The sequence below is a fragment of the Triticum urartu genome, chromosome 4A, assembly GCF_056163025.1.
Source record: "Triticum urartu cultivar PI428250 chromosome 4A, HENAU_Tu73, whole genome shotgun sequence".
Taxonomy (NCBI): Eukaryota; Viridiplantae; Streptophyta; class Magnoliopsida; order Poales; family Poaceae; genus Triticum; species Triticum urartu.
In genome coordinates this window covers 586,455,952-586,481,660 of record NC_141876.1, presented here as the reverse complement: position 1 = coordinate 586,481,660, position 25,709 = coordinate 586,455,952, and the positions used below count along the sequence as shown (strand labels likewise).

General features: G+C 45.4%; 1 protein-coding gene across 1 annotated transcript; it reads right to left on the bottom strand.

Moving 5' to 3' along the window:
* Positions 1 to 10,612: 10,612 nt before the first annotated feature.
* Positions 10,613 to 11,548, bottom strand: LOC147976870 (uncharacterized). The gene is made up of 2 exons (XM_087521002.1): positions 11,058 to 11,548; positions 10,613 to 11,027 (listed from the first exon to the last, which is right to left on the bottom strand). The coding sequence occupies exons 1-2, from the start codon at positions 11,422 to 11,424 to the stop codon at positions 10,741 to 10,743; spliced, it is 654 nt and encodes a 217-aa protein (XP_087377128.1). The 5' UTR covers positions 11,425 to 11,548; the 3' UTR covers positions 10,613 to 10,740.
* Positions 11,549 to 25,709: the final 14,161 nt, after the last annotated feature.

The window sequence follows — 25,709 nt, the reverse complement described above, 5'->3', positions numbered from 1 at the left end:
AAATGGCCGAGAGGTAAAGATTTATATATAGTACGATGGTATTCGAACACGGAAAGAGTTTCGGGATGCACCGGTGCTCGATTGGTTGGACCGCGAAGAAGTTCGACTAGATCAACCGCGTTGTCAAACACTTCCGCTTACGGTCTACGAGGGTACGTAGACACACTCCCCCCCTCTCGTTGCTATGCATCTCTATGGATAGATCCTGCATGTGCGTAGAAAAGTTTTTGTTTTCCATGCAACGTTTCCCAACACCCCCACAACTCGCCTTGCCGCCGGCCGCCTCAGTCAGCCTTGGCCATGGCTCCTCCGCCACTGTTTGGCCCCGCAACACGCCACCTCGCAGAACCGCCTAGCCCCTAGCCACCAGCGAGCAGCCGTCCCTACCTCCTCACCTCCAACGAGTCGCCTCCTCACCTCCAACGAGTCGCCAACGCCTCCAAGATGCCGTCGCTGGCTCACCGCTGACGCCCCCCTCGGCTGTGCGCCCGCACCTCTTACCGACCTGGCCCTTGGGGGCTACACATTGCTCTTCAAGTCCCTGCAAAAGTCCCTACTCATTATTTCATAATAACCCGACCCTTGGGGGCTACACTGGCTGAAGTTTTATGAGCATAAGACAAATACAAGTCCCACGTTGCTATAGGCAAAACAATCCAGTACTTGGGGACTACATATCTGGAATACAAAACATTCAACTTGTGACTGGTCACTCAAACGAACAACCCAAATTTCTCCAGAGTTGCAACGTTCATATTGAAGCAAGTTTTAAGGTATCACTACGTTCCCCTCTTAAGACTTGGGGGCTACAGTTGGTACAACATCAGACGAAATTTTCTTTTTATCAAAGCCAAGACATTTCTTAAGACAATTCAAGATATCATATGGGTTATTTTTCTACAAGGCATTACTATTCACATATTGATATGACAGAGACCCAGATTTTCAGGAGCCGGTTCACTATCTATTCTTATTTCAAGAAGCTTAGCATGAATGCATGCCAAGCTTGTATTCAAGCTAATCTGGGGGCTATGTCTGGGGAATTACCCACGGCTAGACCCGGCTCATAAGGTCAAGTAATCTCTGAACTTAAGTCATCTCTGAAGAATAAGAAGCCAGAGATAAGAAGCCAGCGATAAGTTGCCAGAGATAAGTCGCCCGTGATAACTCGCCACAGATAAGTCGCCAGAGATATGTCGCTAGAGATAAGTCGCCAGAGATAAGTCACCTGTGACAAGTCGTCAGAGATAAGTCGCCTGTGATAAGTCGCATGTGATAAGTCGCCCGTGATAAGTCCAAATAGACTAATTCTAATCCTACTAGGACTCTACATGTAAGCCGCCCCTTCAACTTATATAAGGAGGGGCAGGGCACCCCAAGAAGGACAAGTTTTTAGAGAGACAGACAAGTCTTAGGAAAGATCAAAGTAGATGCTCTCGAGATAGAGGTAGCGAAACACCGCCCTTGTAACAGAGATCATCATCACCAATATCAATCAAGCAGGATGTAGCCTTTTACCTCCAACGTGAGGGGCCAAACCTGGGTAAAACCTCGTGTCTCTCGATATCGATCAACCCCATTCCAGCTACTACCTAGTTGTGTTGGCCTCATGACTAAAGTCCTCACACTAGGACATCTGCTGTGACAAAACCACGATAGTGTGGGTAAAGTGTACAACCACTGCGTAGTGTCAAAATATATACAAATAGCAGAGTCCCCGACAATGGGACACAATTTGTATTAAGTCACACTATATGTTCAAGGTCATGAACAAAGTAAACTAAGTAAGTGTTGAAATGAAGAAACCCCAGGGAAAGTTGGGTTGACCATGAGGTGGCTAGGAGAAGTAAATGGGATGGCCAGGGATTATGCCGAGAGAGGGTCCATGTGATGCTAAACCATCAGCCTATGAGTATTTACTTCAGTTAGAACTATTTACTTACAATTTATGTCTTTCACCTGTTTCTTTTTTATCGATATGTTCTAGTTTGCTTGCTTGCTTTTTGGATTGTTTGTGAGCTTGCGAGTATATTCAAAATACTCACCTGCCTTTTCAGGCTAGATGCTGAAGATGCCGTAGCTAAGTTTTCCATGAGTGCAAACTAGGATGTGACCCAATGGTGTCCCTTTCAATTGGAGTCCCACCATCGTCATGCTTTTCCGTTGTGTTATACCGCTTCATGTACTAGTTTTTGAGGCCGGGTTGTTTGAAAAAAAAATAAGGTATACAGTGTTGCCACACGAGTAGTTCCGCCTTGCTTCACAAGAGTATTGTAAAATTAATACTTTGTATCCGTAGTACTTCAATGAATCGTGGTTTATTCTGTATTAAGCTATATCGTGTTCAGACATTGATCTCTGGGCCGGAAGGTGGGGCGTCCATCTGTTGGGGAATGTTGCAGAAAACAAAAAATTTCCTACGGTTTCACCAAGATCTATCTATGAGTTCATCTAACAACGAGTGATTGGATTGCATCTACATACCTTTGTAGATCACGCGCGGAAGTGTTCAAAGAACGGGGATGAGGAAGGCGTACTCGACGTGATCCAAATCACCGGAGATCCTAGTGCCGAACAGACGGCACCTCCGCGTTCAACACACGTACGGTCAGCGTAACGTCTCCTCCTTTTTGATCCAGCAAGAGGGAAGGAGAGGTTGAGGAAGATGGCTCCAGCAGCAGCACGACGGCGTGCTGGTGATGGAGCTGCAGTACTCTGGCAGGGCTTCGCCAAGCACTATGGAGGAGGAGGAGGTGTTGGAGAGGGAGAGGGAGGCACCAAAGGCGTGGGATGTGAAGTCCTCCATCTCCCCACTATATATAGGAGGGCCAAGGGGGGAGCGCCGGCCCTAGGAGATCCAATCTCCTAGGGGGGTGCGGCCAAGGGGAGGAATCCCTCCTCCCCAAGGCACCTAGGAGGTGCCTTCCCCCTTTGGGACTCCTCCCTTCTTGAACCCTGGGCGCATGGGCCTCTTGGGGCTGGTGCCCTTGGCCCATATAGGCCAAGGCGCACCCCCTACAGCCCTTGTGGCCCCCCGGGGCAGGCGGCCCCACCCGGTGGACCCCCGGGACCCTTCCGGTGGTCCCGGTACAATACCGGTGACCCCGAAACTTGTCCTGATGCCCGAAATAGTACTTCCTATATATAATTCTTTACCTCCGGAACATTCCGGAACTCCTCGTGACATCCGGGATCTCATCCGGGACTCCGAACAACATTCGGGTTACTGCATATACATATCCCTACAACCCTAGCGTCACCGAACCTTAAGTGTGTAGACCCTACGGGTTCGGGAGACATGTAGACATGACCGAGATCGCTCTCCGGTCAATAACCAACAGCGGGATCTGGATACCCATGTTGTCTCCCACATGCTCCTCGATGATCTCATCGGATGAACCACGATGTCGAGGATTCAAGCAACCCCGTATACAATTCCCTTCATCAATCGGTATGTTACTTGCCCGAGATTCGATCGTCGGTATCCCAATACCTCGTTCAATCTCGTTACCGGCAAGTCACTTTACTCGTACCGTAATGCATGATCCCGTGACCAGACACTTGGTCACTTTGAGCTCATAATGATGATGCATTACCGAGTGGGCCCAGTGATACCTCTCCATCATACGGAGTGACAAATCCCAGTCTTGATCCGTGTCAACCCAACAGACACTTTCGGAGATACCCGTAGTATACCTTTATAGTCACCCAGTTACGTTGTGACGTTTGGCACACCCAAAGCACTCCTACGGTATCTGGGAGTTACACGATCTCATGGTCTAAGGAAAAGATACTTGACATTGGAAAACTCTAGCAAACGAACTATACGATCTTATGCTATGTTTAGGATTGGGTCTTGTCCATCACATCATTCTCCTAATGATGTGATCCCGTTATCAATGACATCCAATGTCCATAGTCAGGAAACCATGACTATCTGTTGATCAACGAGCTAGTCAACTAGAGGATTACTAGGGACATGTTGGTGTCTATTATTCACACATGTATTACGATTTCCGGATAACACAATTATAGCATGAATAAAGACAATTATCATGAACAAGGAAATATAATAATAATGCTTTTATTGTTGCCTCTAGGGCATATTTCCAACAGTCTCCCACTTGCACTAGAGTCAATAATCTAGTTACATTGTGATGAAACGAACACCCATGGAATTCTGGTGTTGATCATGTTTTGCTCTAGGGAGAGGTTTAGTCAACGGATCTGCTACATTTAGGTCCGTATGTACTTTACAAATATCTATGGCTCCATCTTGAACATTTTCACGAATGGAGTTGAAGCGACGCTTGATGTGCCTTGTCTTCTTGTGAAACCTGGGCTCCTTGGCGAGAGCAATAGCTCCAGTGTTGTCACAGAAGAGCTTGATCGGCCCCGACGCATTGGGTATGACTCCTAGGTCGGTGATGAACTCCTTCACCCAAAATTGCTTCATGCGCTGCCTCCGAGGCTGCCATGTATTCCGCTTCACATGTAGATCCCGCCACGACGCTCTGCTTGCAACTGCACCAGCTTACTGCCCCACCATTCAAAATATACACGTATACGGTTTGTGACTTAGAGTCATCCAGATCTGTGTCGAAGCTAGCGTCGATGTAACCCTTTACGACGAGCTCTTCGTCACCTCCATAAACGAGAAACATTTCCTTAGTCCTTTTCAGGTACTTAAGGATATTCTTGACCGCTGTCCAGTGTTCCTTGCCGGGATTACTTTGGTACCTTCCTACCAAACTTACGGCAAGGTTTACATCAGGTCTGGTACACATCATGGCATACATAATAGAACCTATGGCTAAGGCATAGGGGATGACACTCATCTCTTCTATATCTTCTGCCGTGGTCGGACATTGAGCTGAGCTCAATTTCACACCTTGTAACACAGGCAAGAACCCCTTCTTAGACTGATCCATATTGAATTTCTTCAATATCTTATCAAGGTATGTGCTTTGTGAAAGACCTATGAGGCGTCTTGATCTATCTCTATAGATCTTGATGCCTAATATATATGCAGCTTCTCCAAGGTCCTTCATTGAAAAACTCTTATTCAAGTAGGCCGTAATGTTGTCCAAGAGTTCTATATCATTTCCCATCAAAAGTATGTCATCTACATATAATATGAGAAATGCTACAGAGCTCCCACTCACTTTCTTGTAAACGCAGGCTTCTCCATAAGTCTGCGTAAACCCAAACGCTTTGATCATCTCATCAAAGCGAATGTTCCAACTCCGAGATGCTTGCACCAGCCCATAAATCGAGTGTTGGAGCTTGCACACCTTGTCAGCATTCTTAGGATCGACAAAACCTTCCGGCTGCATCATATACAACCCTTCCTTAAGGAAACCATTAAGGAATGCCGTTTTGACGTCCATTTGCCATATCTCATAATCATAGAATGCGGCAATTGCTAACATGATTCGGACAGACTTTAGCTTCGCTACCGGTGAGAAAATCTCATCGTAGTCAACCCCTTGAACTTGTCGATAACCCTTAGCGACAAGCCGAGCTTTATAGATGGTCACATTACCATCCGCGTCTGTCTTCTTCTTAAAGATCCATTTATTTTCTATGGCTCGCCGCTCTACGGGCAAGTCAGTCAAAGTCCATACTTCGTTTTCATACATGGATCCTATCTCGGATTTCATGGCTTCCAGCCATTTGTCGGAATCCGGGCCCGCCATCGCTTCTTCATGGTTTGAAGGTTCACCGTTGTCTAACAACATGATTTCCAAGACAGGGTTGCCGTACCACTCTGGTGCGGAACGTGTCCTTGTGGACCTTCGAATTTCAGTAGGAGTTTGATCAGAAGTATCTTGATCATCATCATTAACTTCCTCTCTAGTCGGTGCAGGCACCTCAGGAACATTTTCTTGAGTTGCGCCATTTTCCGGTTCAAGAGGTAATACTTCATCAAGTTCTACTTTCCTCCCACTTACTTCTTTTGAGAGAAACTCTTTCTCTAGAAAGGATCCATTCTTGGCAACAAAGATCTTGCCTTCGGATCTGAGGTAGAAGGTATACCCAATAGTTTCTTTAGGGTATCCTATGAAGACGCATTTTTCCGACTTGGGTTCGAGCTTTTCAGGTTGAAGTTTCTTGACATAAGCATCGCATCCCCAAACTTTTAGAAACGACAGCTTAGGTTTCTTCCCAAACCATAATTCATACGGTGTCGTCTCAATGGATTTCGACGGAGCCCATTTAAAGTGAATGCGGCAGTCTCTAAAGCATAGCCCCAAAAAGATAGCGGTAAATCGGTAAGAGACATCATAGATCGCACCATATCTAATAGAGTGCGATTACGATGTTCGGACACACTATTACGCTGAGGTGTTCCAGGCGGCGTGAGTTGTGAAACTATTCCACATTTTCTTAAGTGTGTGCCAAACTCGTGACTCAAGTATTCTCCTCCACGATCTGATCGCAGGAACTTGATTTTCCTGTCATGTTGATTCTCAACCTCACTCTGAAATTCCTTGAACTTTTCAAAGGTCTCAGACTTGTGTTTCATTAAGTAGACATACCCATATCTACTCAAGTCATCAGTGAGGGTGAGAACATAACGATAGCCACCGCGAGCCTCAACACTCATTGGACCGCATACATCAGTATGTATGATTTCCAATAAGTTGGTTGCTTGCTCCATTGTTCCGGAGAACGGAGTCTTGGTCATTTTACCCATGAGGCATGGTTCGCACGTGTCAAATGATTCGTAATCAAGAGACTCTAAAAGTCCATCAGCATGGAGCTTCTTCATGCGTTTGACACCTATGTGACCAAGGCGGCAGTGCCACAAGTATGTGGGACTATCATTATCAATCTTACATCTTTTGGTACTCACACTATGAACATGCGTAGCATTACGCTCAAGATTCATTAAGAATAAACCATTCACCATCGGAGCATGACCATAAAACATATCTCTCATATAAATAGAACAACCATTATTCTCGGATTTAAATGAGTAGCCATCTCGAATTAAACGAGATCCTGATACAATGTTCATGCTCAAAGCTGGCACTAAATAACAATTATTAAGGTTTAAAACTAATCCCGAAGGTAAATGTAGAGGTAGCGTGCCGACAGCGATCACATTGACCTTGGAACCATTCCCGACGCGCATCGTCACCTCGTCCTTTGCCAGTCTCCGCTTATTCCGCAGCTCCTGTTTTGAGTTACAAATGTGAGCAACCGCACCGGTATCAAATACCCAGGAGCTACTACGAGTACTGGTAAGGTACACATCAATTACATGTATATCACATATACCTTTCGTTTCGCCGGCCTTCTTGTCCGCTAAGTATTTGGGGCAGTTCCGCTTCCAGTGACCACTCTCCTTGCAATAAAAGCACTCAGTCTCGGGCTTGGGTCCATTCTTTGGCTTCTTCCCGGCAGCTTGCTTGCCGGGCGCGGCGACCCCCTTGCCGTCCTTCTTGAAGGTTTTCTTACCCTTTCCTTTCTTGAACTTAGTGGTTTTATTCACCATCAACACTTGATGTTCCTTTTTGACTTCTACCTCTGCTGATTTCAGCATTGCAAATACTTCAGGAATGGTCTTTTCCATCCCCTGCATATTGAAGTTCATCACAAAGCTCTTGTAGCTTGGTGGAAGCGGCTGAAGGATTCTGTCAATGACCGCGTCATCCGGGAGATTAACTCCCAGCTGAGTCAAGCGGTTATGCAACCCAGACATAGTGAGTATGTGCTCACTGACAGAACTATTTTCCTCCATCTTACAGCTGAAGAACTTGTCGGAGACTTGATATCTCTCGACCCGGGCATGAGCTTGGAAAACCATTTTCAGCTCTTCGAACATCTCATATGCTCCGTGTCTCTCAAAACGCTTTTGGAGCCCCGGCTCTAAGCTGTAAAGCATGCCGCACTGAACGAGGGAGTAGTCATCAGTACGTGCCTGCCAAGCGTTCATAACGTCTTGTTCTGCAGGGAGAATAGGTGCGTCACCTAGCAGTGCTTGTAGGACATAATCTTTCTTGGCAGCTATGAGGATGATCCTCAGGTTCCGGACCCAGTCCGTGTAGTTGCTGCCATCGTCTTTCAGCTTGGTTTTCTCTAGGAACGCGTTGAAGTTGAGGACTACGTTGGCCATTTGATCTACAAGACATATTGTAAAGATTTTAGACTAAGTTCATGATAATTAAGTTCATCTAATCAAATTATTCAATGAACTCCCACTTAGATAAACATCCCTCCTGTAATCTAAGTATAACATGATCCGAGTTAACTAGGCCGTGTCCGATCATCACGTGAGACGGACTAGTCAACATCGGTGAACATCTTCATGTTGATCGTATCTTCTATATGACTCATGCTCGACCTTTCGGTCTTCTGTGTTCCGAGGCCATGTCTGTACATGCTAGGCTCGTCAAGTCAACCTAAGTGTTTGCATGTGTAAATCTGGCTTACAGCCGTTGTATGTGAACGTTAGAATCTAACACCCGATCATCACGTGGTGCTTCGAAACAACGAACTGTCGCAACGGTGCACAGTTAGGGGGAACACTTTCTTGAAATTATTATGAGGGATCATCTTATATACTACCGTCGTTCTAAGTAAACAAGATGCATAAATATGATAAACATCACATGCAATCAAGTAATAATAGTGACATGATATGGCCAATATCACATAGCTCCTTTGATCTCCATCTTGGGGCTCCATGATCATCTTGTCACCGGCATGACACCATGATCTCCATCATCATGATCTCCATCATTGTGTCTCCATGAAGTTGCTCGCCAACTATTACTTCTACTACTATGGCTAACACGTTTAGCAATAAAGTAAAGTAATTTACATGGCGTTTCTCAATGACACGCAGGTCATACAAAAAATAAAGACAACTCCTATGGCTCCTGCCGGTTGTCATACTCATCGACATGCAAGTCGTGATTCCTATTACAATAGCATGAACATCTCATACATCACATATAGATCATTCATCATTCATCACAACTTTGGCCATATCATATCACAAAGCACTTGCTGCAAAAACAAGTTAGACGTCCTCTAACTGTTGTTGCAAGTTTTACGTGGCTGAAATAGGATTCTAGCAAGAACTTTTTCTTACCTACGTGAAAGCCACAACGTGATTTGTCAACTTCTATTTACCCTTCATAAGGACCCTTTTCATCGAATCCGCTCCAACTAAAGTGGGAGAGACAGACACCCGCCAGCCACCTTATGCAACTAGTGCATGTTAGTCGGTGGAACCGGTCTCACGTAAGCGTACGTGTAAGGTTGGTCCGGGCCACTTCATCCCACAATACCGTTGAAGCAAGATAAGACTAGTAGCGGCAAGAAAATTGACAACATCAACGCCCACAACAAATTGTGTTCTACTCGTGCAAGAGAACTACGCATAGACCTAGCTCATGATGCCACTGTTGGGGAACGTTGCAGAAAACAAAAATTTTCCTACGGTTTCACCAAGATCTATCTATGAGTTCATCTAACAATGAGTGATTGGATTGCATCTACATACCTTTGTAGATCACGCACGGAAGCGTTCAAAGAACGGGGATGAGGAAGGCGTACTCGACGTGATCCAAATCACCGGAGATCCTAGCGCCGAACGGACGGCACCTCCGCGTTCAACACACATACGGTCAGCGTAACGTCTCCTCCTTCTTGATCCAGCAAGGGGGAAGGAGAGGTTGAGGAAGATGGCTCCAGCAGCAGCACGACGGCGTGGTGGTGATGTAGCTGCAGTACTCCGGCAGGGCTTCGCCAAGCACTATGGAGGAGGAGGAGGTGTTGAAGAGGGAGAGGGAGGCACCAAAGGCGTGGGATGTGAAGTCCTCCATCTCCCCACTATATATAGGAGGGCCAAGGGGGGAGGCGCCGGCCCTAGGAGATCCAATCTCCTAGGGGGTGCGGCCAAGGGGAGGAATCCCTCCTCCCCAAGGCACCTAGGAGCTGCCTTCCCCCTTTGGGACTCCTCCCTTCGGGACTCCTCCCTTCTTGAACCCTAGGCGCATGGGCCTCTTGGGGCTGGTGCCCTTGGACCATATAGGCCAAGGCGCACCCCCTACAGCCCATGTGGCCCCCCGGGGCAGGTGGCCCCACCCGGTGGACCCCCGGGACCCTTCCGGTGGTCCCGGTACAATACCGGTGACCCCGAAACTTGTCCCGATGCCCGAAATAGTACTTCCTATATATAATTCTTTACCTCCGGAACATTCCGGAACTCCTCGTGACGTCCGGGATCTCATCCGGGACTCCGAACAACATTCGGGTTACTGCATATACATATCCCTACAACCCTAGCGTCACTGAACCTTAAGTGTGTAGACCCTACGGGTTCGGGAGACATGTAGACATGACCGAGATCGCTCTCCGGTCAATAACCAACAGCGGGATCTGGATACCCATGTTGGCTCCCACATGCTCCTCGATGATCTCATCGGATGAACCACGATGTCGAGGATTCAAGCAAGCCCGTATACAATTCCCTTCGTCAATCGGTATGTTACTTGCCCGAGATTCGATCGTCAGTATCCCAATACCTCGTTCAATCTCGTTACCGGCAAGTCACTTTACTCATACCGTATATATATTGGAGTATATGGAACTCTTTTAATAGCTAGTACAAAAGCTAGCACCACAGTACCACAGTTAAAAAGCAGCACAACACAATATCCATATAGTTTGTACTATACTGTTTCCACAGGCCACAGAGACACAAGTGCGACCGTGCTCTTATCACATCAATGACTTAAGCGATCGGGCTTTCAAAGGCTTCTTACCCCTCTTCTTCGACGGGTTCTTGCTCACCTTAATGTTTTCGCCATTGTAGTCAGGCGAGTCTTCATCGCTGCTATCATCGTCGTAGCCAGCGATCATGACATCAGTGCAGATGTCGGACCTAGCCTTGTCAATGTATTCTGACTCCGACACGAATTGATTTTCTTCGTCAACAACTCCAACCAGACCTGCACTAAAATCGACGTGGTGTTCAGGCGACACCTCCTCTTTCTGTTCAATAGGTTCTGGCAAACTGCTTCATCCGCGTTGCCTCTTGGTGTTGCCTGACGGGCTGAACCCATCATAGTAGTAGAACCCTAGTCCCAAGTCACGGTGGGAAGTGATCCTCTTGCTATGAGGTGGCTTCGAGATGGCAAGGGGCTTCCGGTGAGAGTGTTGCAAGCAGTACGAGTTGGGCTGGCTTGTGGGCCGCCCGTAGAACCGCCTTTCATTCTGCTTGCATGGCCATCCTCCTCTGGCAGCATCACTCTCATTTGCCTCCACCTCCCCCTTCCCTTTTGTCTCTGGCTTGCTCTTGTTCTTCTCTTCCTCACCCTTCGTTGTGGTGCTCTTGTTTTTCTCAGAGTTCTTCTCCACGACACGCGGTTCCAAGATGATGTCATCGAGCATGTCAACGGCCATCTCCTCTTTTTCCTCAATGGAATCGGCACAAGTGGTGGCTGGGAAATGATACCTAGATCCCCAGGGGTGGTGTTTGGGAAGGCTAGGAAGGCCATCCCAGAAGTAAGTTTCCTTGAATTGCTTGTCATCCAGAAAAACATGAAAAGTGAAAAATCAAAAAAATGAGCCCCTGGTCAAGGAAAGAGATATACAATAATGAAAAATAATGCTGAGTTATAGGGGGCTGCAGTGAAGGAAGTACATGACAGCAGGCAAAGTGTTCGTGGAGGTTGATCTGAATTGTAACTTTAGGTGCCCTGTGGTTAGGTCAAAACTTTTGTTACTGTTGTTTTTTATCTTTGATGTTAGCATTTTGCGGCAGCTAAACTCTTTTCTTGTTGCACTTGGATACTCATGCTGCTGCACCTTGGTTTTGTTTCATTATCGTTAGATTGTGGAACCTGATCCTTTGTGAGGATGGTATGGAAAAAAGCAAAAATCAGAAAATACATGCATTTTCGACCGACACATGTACATGTAAGTGAAATGGAGTGGATGCACGTAGGTACAGCTCGCATCGTTTCCAACCCTTGCAGGCACGCCGCCGCTGGCTGGCTGGTCGCAGATTACCGCGCCTGCAGAAACAAGCAAGCAAACGCGAGGCGCGCGGAGGGATGGAAACCCTAGCAGCCAGCAGGGACGTGTCCGGGCGGACGAGCCAGACCCGCGCGCGAGCAGCAGCGGCCAGACGGGCAACCTCGGCAGAGGAGATCTAGCAAGGGAGGGGGATCGCACGCTGCTGTACAGGGACCGGCGGCCGGCGGCGCGGAAATGGGCAATACATCCAAGATGCAGGATACGGCAAGCTACGAGCATGCATCGAGTGGGGCAAGAAAATTACCTCGGGATCTTGGATGCCGAGTTGGTCCATCAGGTCCGCTACCGCCATGTTCGTCACGCAGGGCGGCGGGCCGCCGGCGTCGGCTGGCGGGAGCGGGGGCAGATTGGGTCGAGGCGGCTGGGAGGAGGAGGAGGCGGAGGGGGCGACGCCGAGCAGGAGGGAGGCGGCCCTGCGGATTCGCATGGCTGGCGCCGGAGGGACGGAGAACGAGGGGAGCTCTTGGGATCTGGATGGTGGCGCTGGCGAGGTAGGGTTTGCGATTTGGGTAAGAGGCAGGACTAACTGAGACGATGGCAGGACACGCGAAGACCAGTGTGAGGTGGACGAGGCCCCACTTGTTAGTGACGGCACCGATTTTGCTGAAAGGGCTTGCCTGCTCATGCCTCACATCCGTGCTCCAGCAGGCTTAGCGGCTGTGATTGGTTGTTCGATGGCCCACACCCACACCTTCTCTTCCCCGTCTCCCCTCTTCTGTCTGAAAAAGCCGTACCCAAAACCAAAATCAGGGTACACCAAGTTCACCAAAAATAAAAAAGGAAAAAAATTCCCTCAAAGAAAAAAAGTTTCACCAGAAAAAAGCCCCAGGGTATACCACGAGATGTCTTGCGATGAAGCATTTTTTTTGGACAAGTGGTGGCGCCTGAGGCGCCCTGTATATCATTTTCTTCCTGATCATCTTCCAACCAAGCGCTTTGGACATTGGTTCCTCTTTTATTCCTACCACGAAATTCCTAATAATCGTCATGAGCTTTGCTATCAACTTCGGAACTTCCTGCAAAATGAAATGTTAGACATGTAATACACGGGGATGGAAGCAAAGACATAATTAGTAAGAGTCAACCTAGCTGCATGAGAGGTCTTATTGGCCTTATAACCACTAAGTTTAATACGGGATTTCTCAGCCACAAAGTCATAACCAGTAGATCTATTATTGGCTGGAAGGATTAAAGGCTGGCCAAGATGAACAGAATTAGCATCGACAGGAAAAAAATCTTTTATTGCCTTCCTTAATGTTAACATCAACGTTTGAACTAAAAATTACCTGATTTATTCCAACTAGGAGTTTGACCTGAAAGGTTGCAGAATCTCTGAAGAATATGAAACATCTGAGTAGCTTCAGTAATGGTGGCTTGACCGCAATTTAATAAATCATTTGTAAACAAGAGTGAGTGGATGGATGGACAACCAGGGCCTAAAGATATGCCTATCACACGACATGAGCACATGGCCTCTTGGAGAGATATAGAAAGCTCATTAATTACTACGACAAACAAGTAAGGAGATAATGGACATCCTTGTTTAACCTCCCTGCAACTCTGGAAGTGGCCGTAAGAATGGCCATTAATAGTAACAGAAAAAAGGAGTTGCAATACAAGCATAAATCAAATTGATATATAGAGTGACTATGAAGCCCTTTTCGAAAGAGAGCTTGCATAGTGAAATTCCATTCTAGTCTATCAAAAGCTTTGGCCAAATCTATTTTAAGCATGAAAGCAAGAGCTTTCCAAGATTTCAAAGCAAAAGAGTGGGTTATTTCCTAAGCTACGATGATCTTGTTACTGATTCTCCTACCCTCAATGAAAGCCTGTTGAGATTCATGAATGTAGTGTAGCAAGTGAGGTTTGAGTCTATTAGCTAGGGTTTTTGCTTTGATTTTGTAAATAATATTACACAAGCTAATAGGTCGAAAATCAGCAGGAACAAGAGAGGCAAGTTTTGTTTGGAATGAGTGCTATGAGAGTATCATTTAGATGGGCGGGAAGTATACCTTTTTCATAGAAATCTCTTACCACTTTGACTATGTCATCTCCAATCCAATCCTAACCTGTTGTGTAGAAAGCTACATTCACTAGTAGAAAAAGGGGCTTTCGTTCGGGCCTAGCCAGCCTATTAGTCCCGGTTCTTCCACGTACCGGGACCAATGGATGCATTCGTCCCGGTTCGTGAGCCCAGGTGGCCGGCCGGGACCTCGTGGGCATTGGTCCCAGTTCGTATGGACCCATTTGTCCCGGTTCCAGGCACGAACCGGGACCAATGGTCCTCGCTCCTGGTCCACAAACATTGGTCCCGGTACTTGGCTCGAACAGGGACAGAAGGCTGGGCTTTAGTCCGGGTCCAGCCATGAACCGGGACAAATGAGTTGCCTATATATACCCCGTCGCTGCAGCAGAGCACTCCACAATGCTCTGTTTTTTCTAGCCGACGAGGAGAGGGCATTTGGGTGCTCTAGCTCACCTCCTATGCACACGAGGTGTTCGATGAAATGCCCAAGCCACGCTAGTTAATCTTTCTCCTCTCGAAGCTCGACCTCCAATCTCCATTTTCCCCGAGATTTGTCTAGGTTTAGCGGTCCGTCCCGTCCCCGTCTTCACCGCCGTCGATCGCCCGCGCCGATCTCATCGCATGCACCACTGTGGTGAGCCTCTTATCTTCTTCTGAAAGAAAAAACTTCTTACTTTAGATAGATACTTGTCTAATTTTCCTACTTTTATTATTGCTTATGCTTATATAGTGCGATGGTTTTGGTATCCACCCCCGTCGGCCCTCGTCCTGGCTATGATTCAGATGTGGTATATATTATCGTTTATAACTATTTGGTTCATTTATTATTTATGACAATTATGCCCATCAAGTTGACGTAGATTTTATTTATGTAGGAAGTAGTTGAACCGGAAATTCCAACCGACCCTATTGTCGAGAGGTTAAATTTAGTTGAAGAAGAAAACAATTACTTGAAGGGAAAAAAATTGAGGAGGAGAAGATGATATTGGAGTTGCATGTTGCGGATGTCTTCGATGATCACATGATCAAGATGGATGCAATGCGGTTGAAGATGAGAAAGATTAGAAAATATGCCATTCATACCGAGGCTTGGTATCATTATGCCGTTGGATCAATTTTTACCTTGGTTGTGATTATGGTAGCATTTATTGTTGCATTGAAATGTTTCACATAGTTTCAATGTGTGGTTTAACTAGATGCTCTGGAGAGCTATATGTTGTTCAATGAGAACTATGTATGTACTTTGTTTTTAATGTGATGATGAACTTCTATTAATTTGGTCACTTATCTATCCATGAGAGCTATATGTACTAAATTGATGATGTAGCCTTGAATGTTGCATTTTATACACGAAGTGCATCCAGTTTTTGCCGTAAGCCTCTCTACTTTCTTGCACAAGCTATGTGGGTGAAATGATGATACCATGCCAACTTTCAAACTTTTCATAGTTCATTTGTAGTGCTTTTCAATTTGAGGGTCTTATAGCTCAAAATAATCAGTAAATGCATGAAAAATAACAAATGAAGTCAGAAAGGGTTGAAAATTGATGGTGTGGCTTTGAATGGTGCATTTTGAACACAGAAAAAGTATGGAGTTCAAATAAGTTCAAAAAATGAAATCCCTTTCTAACAGACGAGTTTCCGTATGAAACCCTAATACTTCGAAAGAGATTGTGCATTTTATACACGAAGTGCAGCCAGTTTTTGCCGTAAGCTTCTCTACTTTCTTGCACAAGCTATGTGGGTGAAATGATGATACCATACCAACTTTCAACCTTTTCATAGTTCATTTGTAGTGCTTTTCAATTTCAGGGTCTTATAGCTCAAAATAATCAGTAAATGCATGAAAAATAACAAATGAAGTCAGAAAGGGTTGAAAATTGATGATGTGGCTTTGAATGATGCATTTTGAACACAGAAAAAGTATGGAGTTCAAATAAGTTCAAAAAATGAAATCCCTTTCTAACAGACGAGTTTCCGTATGAAACCCTAATTCTTCGAAAGAGATTGTGCATTTTATACACGAATGCAGCCAGTATTTACCGTAAGCTTCTCTACTTTCTTGCACATGCTATGTGGGTGAAATGACGATACCATGCCAACTTTCAACCTTTTCAGAGTTTATTTGTAGTGCTTTTCAATTTCAGGGTCTTATAGCTCAAAATAATCAGTAAATGCATAAAAAATAACAAATGAAGTCAGAAAGGGTTGAAATTTGATGATGTGGCTTTGAATGGTGCATTTTGAACATAGAAAAAGTATGAAGTTCAAATAAGTTCAAAAAAATGAAATCCCTTTGTAACAGACGAGTTTCCGTATGAAACTCTGATACTTCGAAAGAGATTATCCGTTTTGTACACGAAGCACATCCAATGTTTGCCGTAAGCCTCTCTACTTTCTTGCACATACTATGTGGGTGAAATGATGATACCATGCCAACTTTCAACCTTTTCAGAGTTCATTTGTAGTGCTTATCAATTTCGGTGTCCTATAGCTCAAAATAATCAGTAAATGCATGAAAAATAACAAATGAAGTCAGAAAGGGTTGAAAATTGATGATGTGGCTTTGAATGGTGCATTTTGAACACAGAAAAATTATGGAGTTCAAATAAGTTCAAAAAATTGAAATCCCTTTGTAACAGACGAGTTTCCATATAAAACTCTCATATTTCGAAAGAGATTGTCCGTTTCGTACACGAAGTGCTTCCAGTTTTTACCGTAACCCTCTCTACTTTCTTGCACGTGCTATGTGGATGAAATGATGATACCATGCAAAAATAAAATTAACTAAAAAACTTTTATAAAACTCTAATAGAAAAAGGAATAAACTAAAATGCTTTTATAAACCTCTAGTGTTTTTTAAACTAAAATTATATAAAATTCATGCCACTAAAATTATCGAAGTATTTTATGTTCAAAACATGAAAAGCAGAAATAAACAAAATAAACTTTAATAAAAAGTAGAAAAAAATTAAATAAATTATAATTTAATAAAATAAATAAGTAGAAACAAAATAAAATAAATAAGTAGAAACAAAATAAAACAAATTAAAATTTAATATAATAAACAAGTAGAAACAAAATGAAATAAAATAAACTTTTATAAAATAAAGAAGTAGAAACAAAATAAACTTTATAAAAGTAAAACAAATAAACTTTAATAAAATAAATTAAAATAGCAACAGTAAGTTTTTTTGTTGTAAGTAGAAACAAAATAAAATAAATAAAGCAACAAAAAATAAAAAAAATGCCAACTACTGGGCCACCACGGCCTGAATACGATAGAAACCCTACCATTTGCCAGGATTCAGGCTCGCAGAAGGTCCATCAGGCATAGAAGTGACAATTAGGCTTGTAAGCCTGCAATCGAGAGGAGCTCGAGAGGGGTGCGGCAGTGGGGCTTATAAATCACTCCGCGCCCCTCTCAACTAGCGAGGTGGGCTAAAGTTTTGGCCATGGGGAGCACGAGGCCTTTGGTCCCGATTGGTGGCACCAACCGGTACCAAAGGGGGGCATTCGTACCGGTTTGTGCCACCAACCGGTATGAATGCCCCCCTTTGGTACCGGTTGGTGCTACCAGCTTGGACCAAAGGCCTCCGCTTCCCGCCCTTTGGGCTGCTGAAAAGAGACCTTTGGTCCCGGTTGGTGGCACCAACCGGGACTAAAGGGGGCATTGGTCCCGGTTGGTGCCACGAACCGGTATCAATGCTTCGTGTATATAAGAAACCACTTAGCAGTTTCTGCAAAAATCACTTCTTCTCCACCCCGATGCCCCCACTTCGCTCCTCGTCGCCGTTGCCGCCGATCCCTGCCCCGACGCCGTCAGGCTGCTCCACCTCGCCGTCGCCGCCGAGCCCTGCCCCGACGCCGTCAGGTTGCTCCACCGCGTCATCGCTGATGCCGTCGGGCTGCTCCACCTCGCGTCGCCGCCGCCGTCGCCACTGCCCTCTGCCCCGACGTCGCCGCCACTCCCCACGCCCCTGCCCGCCCCGACGCCGCCCTCTGTGAGCACCCCTGCCCCCGCCGTTGCCGTGCTTTTTTTACATGTTTTTACATGTTTTTAGATTTTCATATATGTATGTATGTATTTTTTTAGATATATGTATTTTTTATGTATGTTCATATATGTATGTATCTATTTTTTACATGTTTTTTGTATGTATGAATGTATTTTTTTTCAATTGTAATATACATGATGTTTTAAAAATACATTAATTTTAGTACATTAATGTTCTCTGATTTAGTACATTAATTTTAGGTTAGTTTCATTTTTAGAAAAGTTTTATATATTTAGGAAGAAGGAAGAAGAAGAAGAAAAAGTTTTATATATGCAAAAGTTACATTTTTGGAAAAGTTTTATATATATAGCTAGGAAAGGAAGAAGAAGAAAACGAATGAGAGGAAAAAGGAAAATAAGAAGAGGAAGAAAGGAGAAGAAGAGGAGAGTTAGAAGAGGAGAAATAAATAAGAAGAGGAAAAAAGAAGAAAAAGAAGAGGAGAAGAAGAGTCCCGATAACTTCGTTTAGTTTTAGGATTATTTTAGTTTATGTTTAGTTTAGGATGAAGGAAAAGAAAAAGGAGAAGAAGAGGAGAGGAAGAAGAGGAGAAATAAATAAGAAGAGGAAAAAATGGGGGAAAAAGAGGAGGAGAAGAAAGGAATAGAAGAGAAGAAGAGAAAATAGAAAAAAAAAATTCTATTTTCTCTTCTTCTCCTCTATTCCTTTCTTCTTCTCCTCTTTTTTTCTTCTTTTTTTTCTTCGATCTTCTCCTTTATTCCTTTCTTCTTCTCCTCTTTTTATTTCTTCTTCGTCTTCTTATTTTTTATTGGGTATGTCATTGTCGATATACCCCATCCCCGATAACTTCGACATGAGGGGGGAGGGGGGAGGGATCGCCGAGGGTTTGAGGGGCGAGGGGCGGGAACTAGCTAGGGTAGAGGGTCGAGGGTCACCGAGGGGTCGAGGGTCGCCGAGGGTAGAGGGGTCGTCGTATGTTGTCGTTGTCGATATACCCCCTCTCGACCGTGATAACTTATACCACGGGAGCACCCCTCGGCCCTCTCGCTCGACCAAAACTATCGAGGACACCCAAACCCTAGAAAAAATGATGTCGGTCTCCTACTCCCTCCCGCCGCGCCCCTACCCGATCGACAAAATCTCTTGAGGCCACCCAAATTTACCAAGTTAAAAGAGCGTTGTCATCGAGGCCACCCCAAACCCTAGAGAAGCGTCGAGGCCAGGCCACTAATATGATTCCTTATTGTGCTTAGCTAGCTAGTTCAACGTTTGCCACTAATATATCCATTTGTCATGTTTGAATAATAATTTCCATGTTGTAAATATTTGCAAAAACTATGGATCTGCACCCCCGAGACAAAGCACAAGAAGCGGTGTTGGGGGAGATAATCGCACACGGAAGTGATGCCATCTTGTCGTTTCTCAACGTCACATGCACCGATGGTCTGGAAACACAGGATGAAGAAGCAGGCTACAACGATGATGATCAAACAATGGAGGAGGAAGGACACCATGATGACGGCTCCGGTGACCGAATGGAGGGGGAAGGACACAGTGATGACGGCTCCGGTGACCGAACGGAGGGGGAAGGACACCGTGATGACGGCTCCGGTGACCGAACGGAGTCCGGCCAGGTATATATATATTAATTAATTAAGCATGTGCTGACTATAGCTAATTGATGCATTAATTGTTTTTGGTATGTACACATATTAACTCTCTTCTTTTTCTTCTTTTCTGGCCCTCCGGATCGAGCAACACTTCGATAACGAGACGAGGCCCGAAGAGAAAGTTGCGCACGGATGAAAGGTACACGATCGTCAAAATTGATCGCGCTGGCCAACCGATTGAACCCCTCCGGACCAAGCAAAAATTTAATGCTCAGTGCGGAGTTCTAGTTAGGGACATGATCCCGATCAGCATCGCGCAATGGTTGAAGCCTAAGGACAAAGACTCGCAGGTGTCTTATGTCAGCGATAGGCAGAAAGCTGATCTTTGGACCGTGCTGCAAGAAAATTCCACCTTCCCGCCAGAGGAGGATCCGGAGAATCCAGTTAAAAAGCCAATGATCAAGGCTTATGCTCTTAAGAAGATGGCTGAGCTATTCAGGAGGTGGAAGAATGAGCTGAAATCACCGTTTGTCGACCAAGACAAGACTCCAGAATTCATCGGCCGATTTGAGAAGATCCAAGATCAGTGGCCCGCATTTGTCACCAAAAAGAAATCTGAGAGAGCAGCGAAGATGTCAGCGACAAACAAGAAAAATGCTGCAAAGAAGAAGCAGCACCATCGCATGGGGTCAGGTGGCTACCTGAAAGCCCGGCCGTTGTGGGACAAGGCTGAGAATGACCTCATTGCTAACGGGATCGAACCAGAGACGTGACGCTGGCCAGACCGTTGCAGGACTTGGTTCTTCGGGATTGGGGGAAAATTGGACCCTATAACAGGGAAGTGTGTTTGGACCAACGAGCAGCTGAACACACCCATCGTGAAGCTTCAGGAGTATATCGAAAAGGCGCAGCAAGGGACGTTCGTTCCGGACAGAGAGAACGACGCTCACAGAGGCCCTCGGGAATCCTGAGCACCCCGGACGGACAGGAGGCACGCCAGGCTCCCTTTCGTGGAAGGCTGGATTTCCCGACGCAGGCGGTTACAAATGCCGGGAGAGGAAGAAGAAAATGGAGTTGACCCAACTACATGCGCTGCACGCAAGGGTACAAGCGCTAGAGGAACGAGACGAGGCCCGCAGCGCGCGACCTGCCGAAGCTGCTACACCCGAAGCTATCCCGCCATCTCAGCGGAGAAGCAGCGTGGCTTCCATGGAGCTGCTTCAGGAGCCTGTCTTCACGGCTCCTGCTAGCTACCCCGTGGACTTAATCATGGAGTCTCACAATTGCCACCTTATGACGCAATGGATGAATATGAAAGTCAAGGCGGCTGTTGGCTCTGTTGCACGCCCTGAACCTGGCGCAACTTTTCACTGCCGGCCGATTCCAGAAGGATATGCTAGGGTGATGGTCGATGAAATCACAGAAGGATTTGAGGACCTCTAGCTTGACCACCCTACTGGTGACGGGGAGACTCAGCTGGGTTCTGCTCTGAAGACTCCATGCCTATGGCGGAAGGAGCACATCAACCTTCCGAACTGGATGCCTCCGCCTCCTCCTCCTCCGGCGAGTCAGGGCACTCTGCCTCCTCCACCGCCTCCTCCTCCGGCGAGTGATCAGGGCACTCAGCCTCCTTCTCCGGCATGTGGCGGCACTCCGCCTCCTTCTCCGCCTGCGCCGGCGCGCCCGAGCAGTCACCAGCCTCCTTCTCCGGCGCGTGGCGGCACTGCGCCTTCTTCTCCGCCCGCGCAGGCGCGCCCGAGCAGCCACCAGCCTCCTCCTTCTCCGCCTCTCCAGCAAGGGCGGAAGAGACCCGCCGCCGCCCCGGCTGCTCCGGCGCGTCGTAGTCCTTCTCCTCCGCCTCATAAGCAAGCACGAAAGAAGACAGCCGCAGCCGCTCCGCCTGCTCCGGCGTCTAGCAGTACAGCCAGAGGCAGGCAATACATATTCGGTCCACCTCTCAAGCCTCTAGAGAAGTTACCATACGAGAGGACCGTGGAAGAAAACGCGAAGATCGTGGAAAAAGAAGTGAATGACTTCTTTGAAGGGGTGAAAGCAAAGAGACATCCACCTCCGGAGGAGAAGGTAGACCGGGTGAAAGCAAAGCGCACACTCGATGCCCTGAGGAAAGCACCAAAGTCTCCGCCGAAAACCAACTATGAGCGCATTACTGCAAAGGTATATATCGAAGCGGAGCGGTTGGGAAATACTATCAGTGATCAAAGGTTAGCAGAACGACGAGTTGGGAAAAAATTGCCCAGCTCGGTGAACAAGCGGACCAATCGCGCCCCCCGCTCAAGGTGTCTAGCGATATCGTCGCTAATGATCCGGGGATGGTGCCCGGTTATAGCAATGTTGGAGATTACCTGCCCCACGATGTACATTATGATTTCTTGGAGGTGGACGAACACAGATACGAGTACGGGAAGCCTCTCGTCAAAGATGAAAGATCTCTAACAACGATGATGCGAAGATTCCATGATTGGTACATGAAAACCTGCAGAGAGTCTGGGGGGCGAATACTTTGTATCTGAGAGTTAAAGAGGAGCACGACCTCGTTGGAATTGATTTGTTGACTGTTCCATTTGAGGAGTTCTTCCAGTGGTTCAATCAAAAGGCCCTCGATAAATTAACGGTCACTTGCTACTGTCTTTAAGTACTACTTCTGTCATTAAGTCTCTATATATAGCTCAGCTCTTTCGTTGCATGTATATATGATTATCCTCACTATATTGTGCAGATTGAAGATCGTCGAGTGCAGAAAAGAAGAAATGTATGATATTGGGTTCATTAACACAAATCTCATAGATAAATTTGAGGTTGAAAAGAACGCCGATGATGCTGAGGCCAACTTGCTCAAATCATTGATAGTAAATCAAAACAAAAATAAAATACTCATTCCTTACAACTTCAAGTGAGTGTTACTGTCTTGTGCATATTCGGTTTCCCTTATTACTCGAGCGAGGTTATAGTAATGTAATTGATGAGTTATGCATGCGTGCGCAGCTTCCACTATATTCTCCTGGAGATTAAGCTTGAGCAGGGACTAGTAATCGTCTTAGACTCGAGACGAAAATCTCCCGAGACCTATGCGTACATGACTAAAATGCTCGAGAAGTAAGTTCAATTGATCATTATCGCACCATATCGGCAACTTTTTGTTCATTTCCTGATATCAAGTAATTGTTTTCTTTGTCTTGCAGGGTTTGGAAAGCATTCACTGCACAAGCTCCGGGACTGTCGGGGGAGCTGCGATGGACATACCCGAAAGTAAGTAGTACTAGCTAGCTAGTTCCGCGCATCTCGACCCCGTTGATTCTAGCTACTTTCATCAATGCCATTTATAAATGCTTCATTATCAGTTTGATTGACCTCTATTTCTCGTAAAGTGTTTGTGGCAGGAACAAGGGAATGATTTCTGTGGATACTACGTGTGCGAGTTCATCTACAACGCGACTTGCAAAGATAAGCGGGGCTACTCTAAAAGACAATTTGATGTGCGTAAGCAATAATATTCACAATTTCATTTTATTACACCATCATTTCTGTTGAGTTTCATTCATATATATTTATTAACCCCCTTCTTCAAATTAGACGTGGGAGATGCGGAATGAACTCCTACCAGAAGATCGCATCAAAGCAATTCAAGAGGAATTAGCGCGATTCTTTTTTGACCACGTCATCAATAAAGCCGGAGAATACCATGTGGACCCTGAGTTCATATTTAATTAGGGCATTATATTGTAAGAGATCTTATATTGTATATATGTAGCCAGTAGCGTCGGATAGATATACAAAAACTTGTTGTTCGACCAATCTCTCGGAGAAGGAGAGGTCGATCACTTCTCTCCGTATGCAAGACGAACTTCTGTACTTAATGGTTTCCTTCATTTTCTTACTAGCTAGCGTGTCGAGGGCCTCTCTATACGTATAGTACGTAGCGTCGATCAAGCACGGAGATAGGAGAGGACACTTCTCTCTATTAATTAATTAGCTACCTAACACAATATATGATACACCTTAATTAACTATACAAAACCCCCAAATCCACCCCCCCCTTTCAGAAAAAAAAAACAAAAACCCTATCCCCTGAACAGCTGACGCGTGGATGCCTATTGGTCCCAGTTGGTGCTACCAATCGAGACTAAAAGCCCTCCTACCTGGGCTCGCCACAGCGGCCACGTGGAGGCCCATCTGTCCCGATTCGTATAAGAACCGGGACTAAAGGCCAAGGGCATTAGTAACGACCTTTTAGTCCCGGTTCCGCAACCGGGATAGATTGACCTTATGAACCGGGACAAATGGCCCTTTTTCTACGAGTGATTGAACCCATCTGGTCCTAGTGATGCATTCCTTCTCATTGCTCTAAGCATTCCCATATTTTTGTTTTATCAGGAATACTATAGGTGTAATCTCCTTCAATGCTTGGGTGCACAGAATGTATATAACCTAACATGATTAGTGTCAGAGGAAGAAAACACGTTTTTGAAATATTGGATAAAAAAATTGGCAATTGCATCTGGTTTGATATGCACCACACTGTTGTCATGTTTTATGGAAGCCATTCTATTCTTTCTTATTCTTTTGAGGACTGCATGATGGAAAAAACTAGTATTACGGTCCCGTTTAATAGCCTAGTGCTTTTTACGAAGCATCAGTAATACTCCTGATATATAATATGTGGATGGAGCGAGTAGCCGGCGAACCACAGATGATCACGTCCAGACTGTCTGACGCTTGGCACCACGATCCATCCCCGACCTCACCACACCAGACCTAGCTAGCGTCTACATATGCTGGCCCTATACTACCACCTGCACTGAACGATTATTGATGGTGCGTGTTCTGCGCCCGTCCATTTTAACGATAGAATAATTAAAATTTCCATCTTGTGTTTCATGTGTATGGCTGACAGTCAGCCTAGTCGTCGTTTTCGTTCAATAACTCTGCATGTATAGTAAACATCCTTCAGCATGACATTAAGATAATGAAGCAATAATATTCACAGATTGGGCCATAAGAGAAAATGCGCATATTGCTATAGCACCTAGAAAAATCCAACAAATAAATGTGACAATGTTTCAATACAAAATCTTTGATACACGACAGTTGAGATATAGTAAAACTTAGATGCAGAATATTTTAATCATCCAATAACTTGAGGACGAATAAATATATGCATGAATGGCATGGATACTGGAAAAAAATCACTAACGTTTGTTAAAAGATAGTATAATATGAATGTAGGATTGTTTTTTAATAGAAGGGATGACTTCCCCGATTTCATTAACAAAACCAGCATCTTACTACAACCGTAGCACGCCTCCACCAAGAACCGCACGAAACCTCACCACCTACCAAAAAGGAGAAGAAAATACCAACCAAGCTAACATAAGCCCAGTTAAAGTAAACATATAGGGAAACTATACCCCATGAAAGCAGATAAGTCCAGCCCCATACACATCTGTCTCGTATCACAAAACAAAAGGAAAACAGTTTCAGCACCAAATCCAATTCTTGCAGACAAACTTTTTCATGTCTTTTTGATCCGCCACCTTCTAGTCTTGGAATCCACGACCCCTAGCGCCGCCTTGCTTGGAAAATTTCAGCTACGACTTGATCTAGGAGCTTTGCACGTCACTGTAGGCCCAGTTTTGCGTCGTACATCCCTGCAAGACACTCCAATCATTAATCCAGTAAGAAACTCTAAAAAGAATTGCACCTGGCTCAGAGGGCCATTTTTTCTTGTGATAACAGGCTTAATTCCTTGCTTTCCAAATACTCCAGATAACTGCAGCAACACCAACAAAAAATGTTTCTTCATAGAACCCATGTTTTCCATCCAAACATTGAAACATGCATTTGTATCATAGAACTCATACTGGATCCCTAGACTACAACTAACTATGGTCCAAATGTATCTTGCCAAGGGATGCTGGAAAAAGAGGTGATCAATCATTTCATTTTCACAACATCATGGTCAATCAGAATGACCTCTATC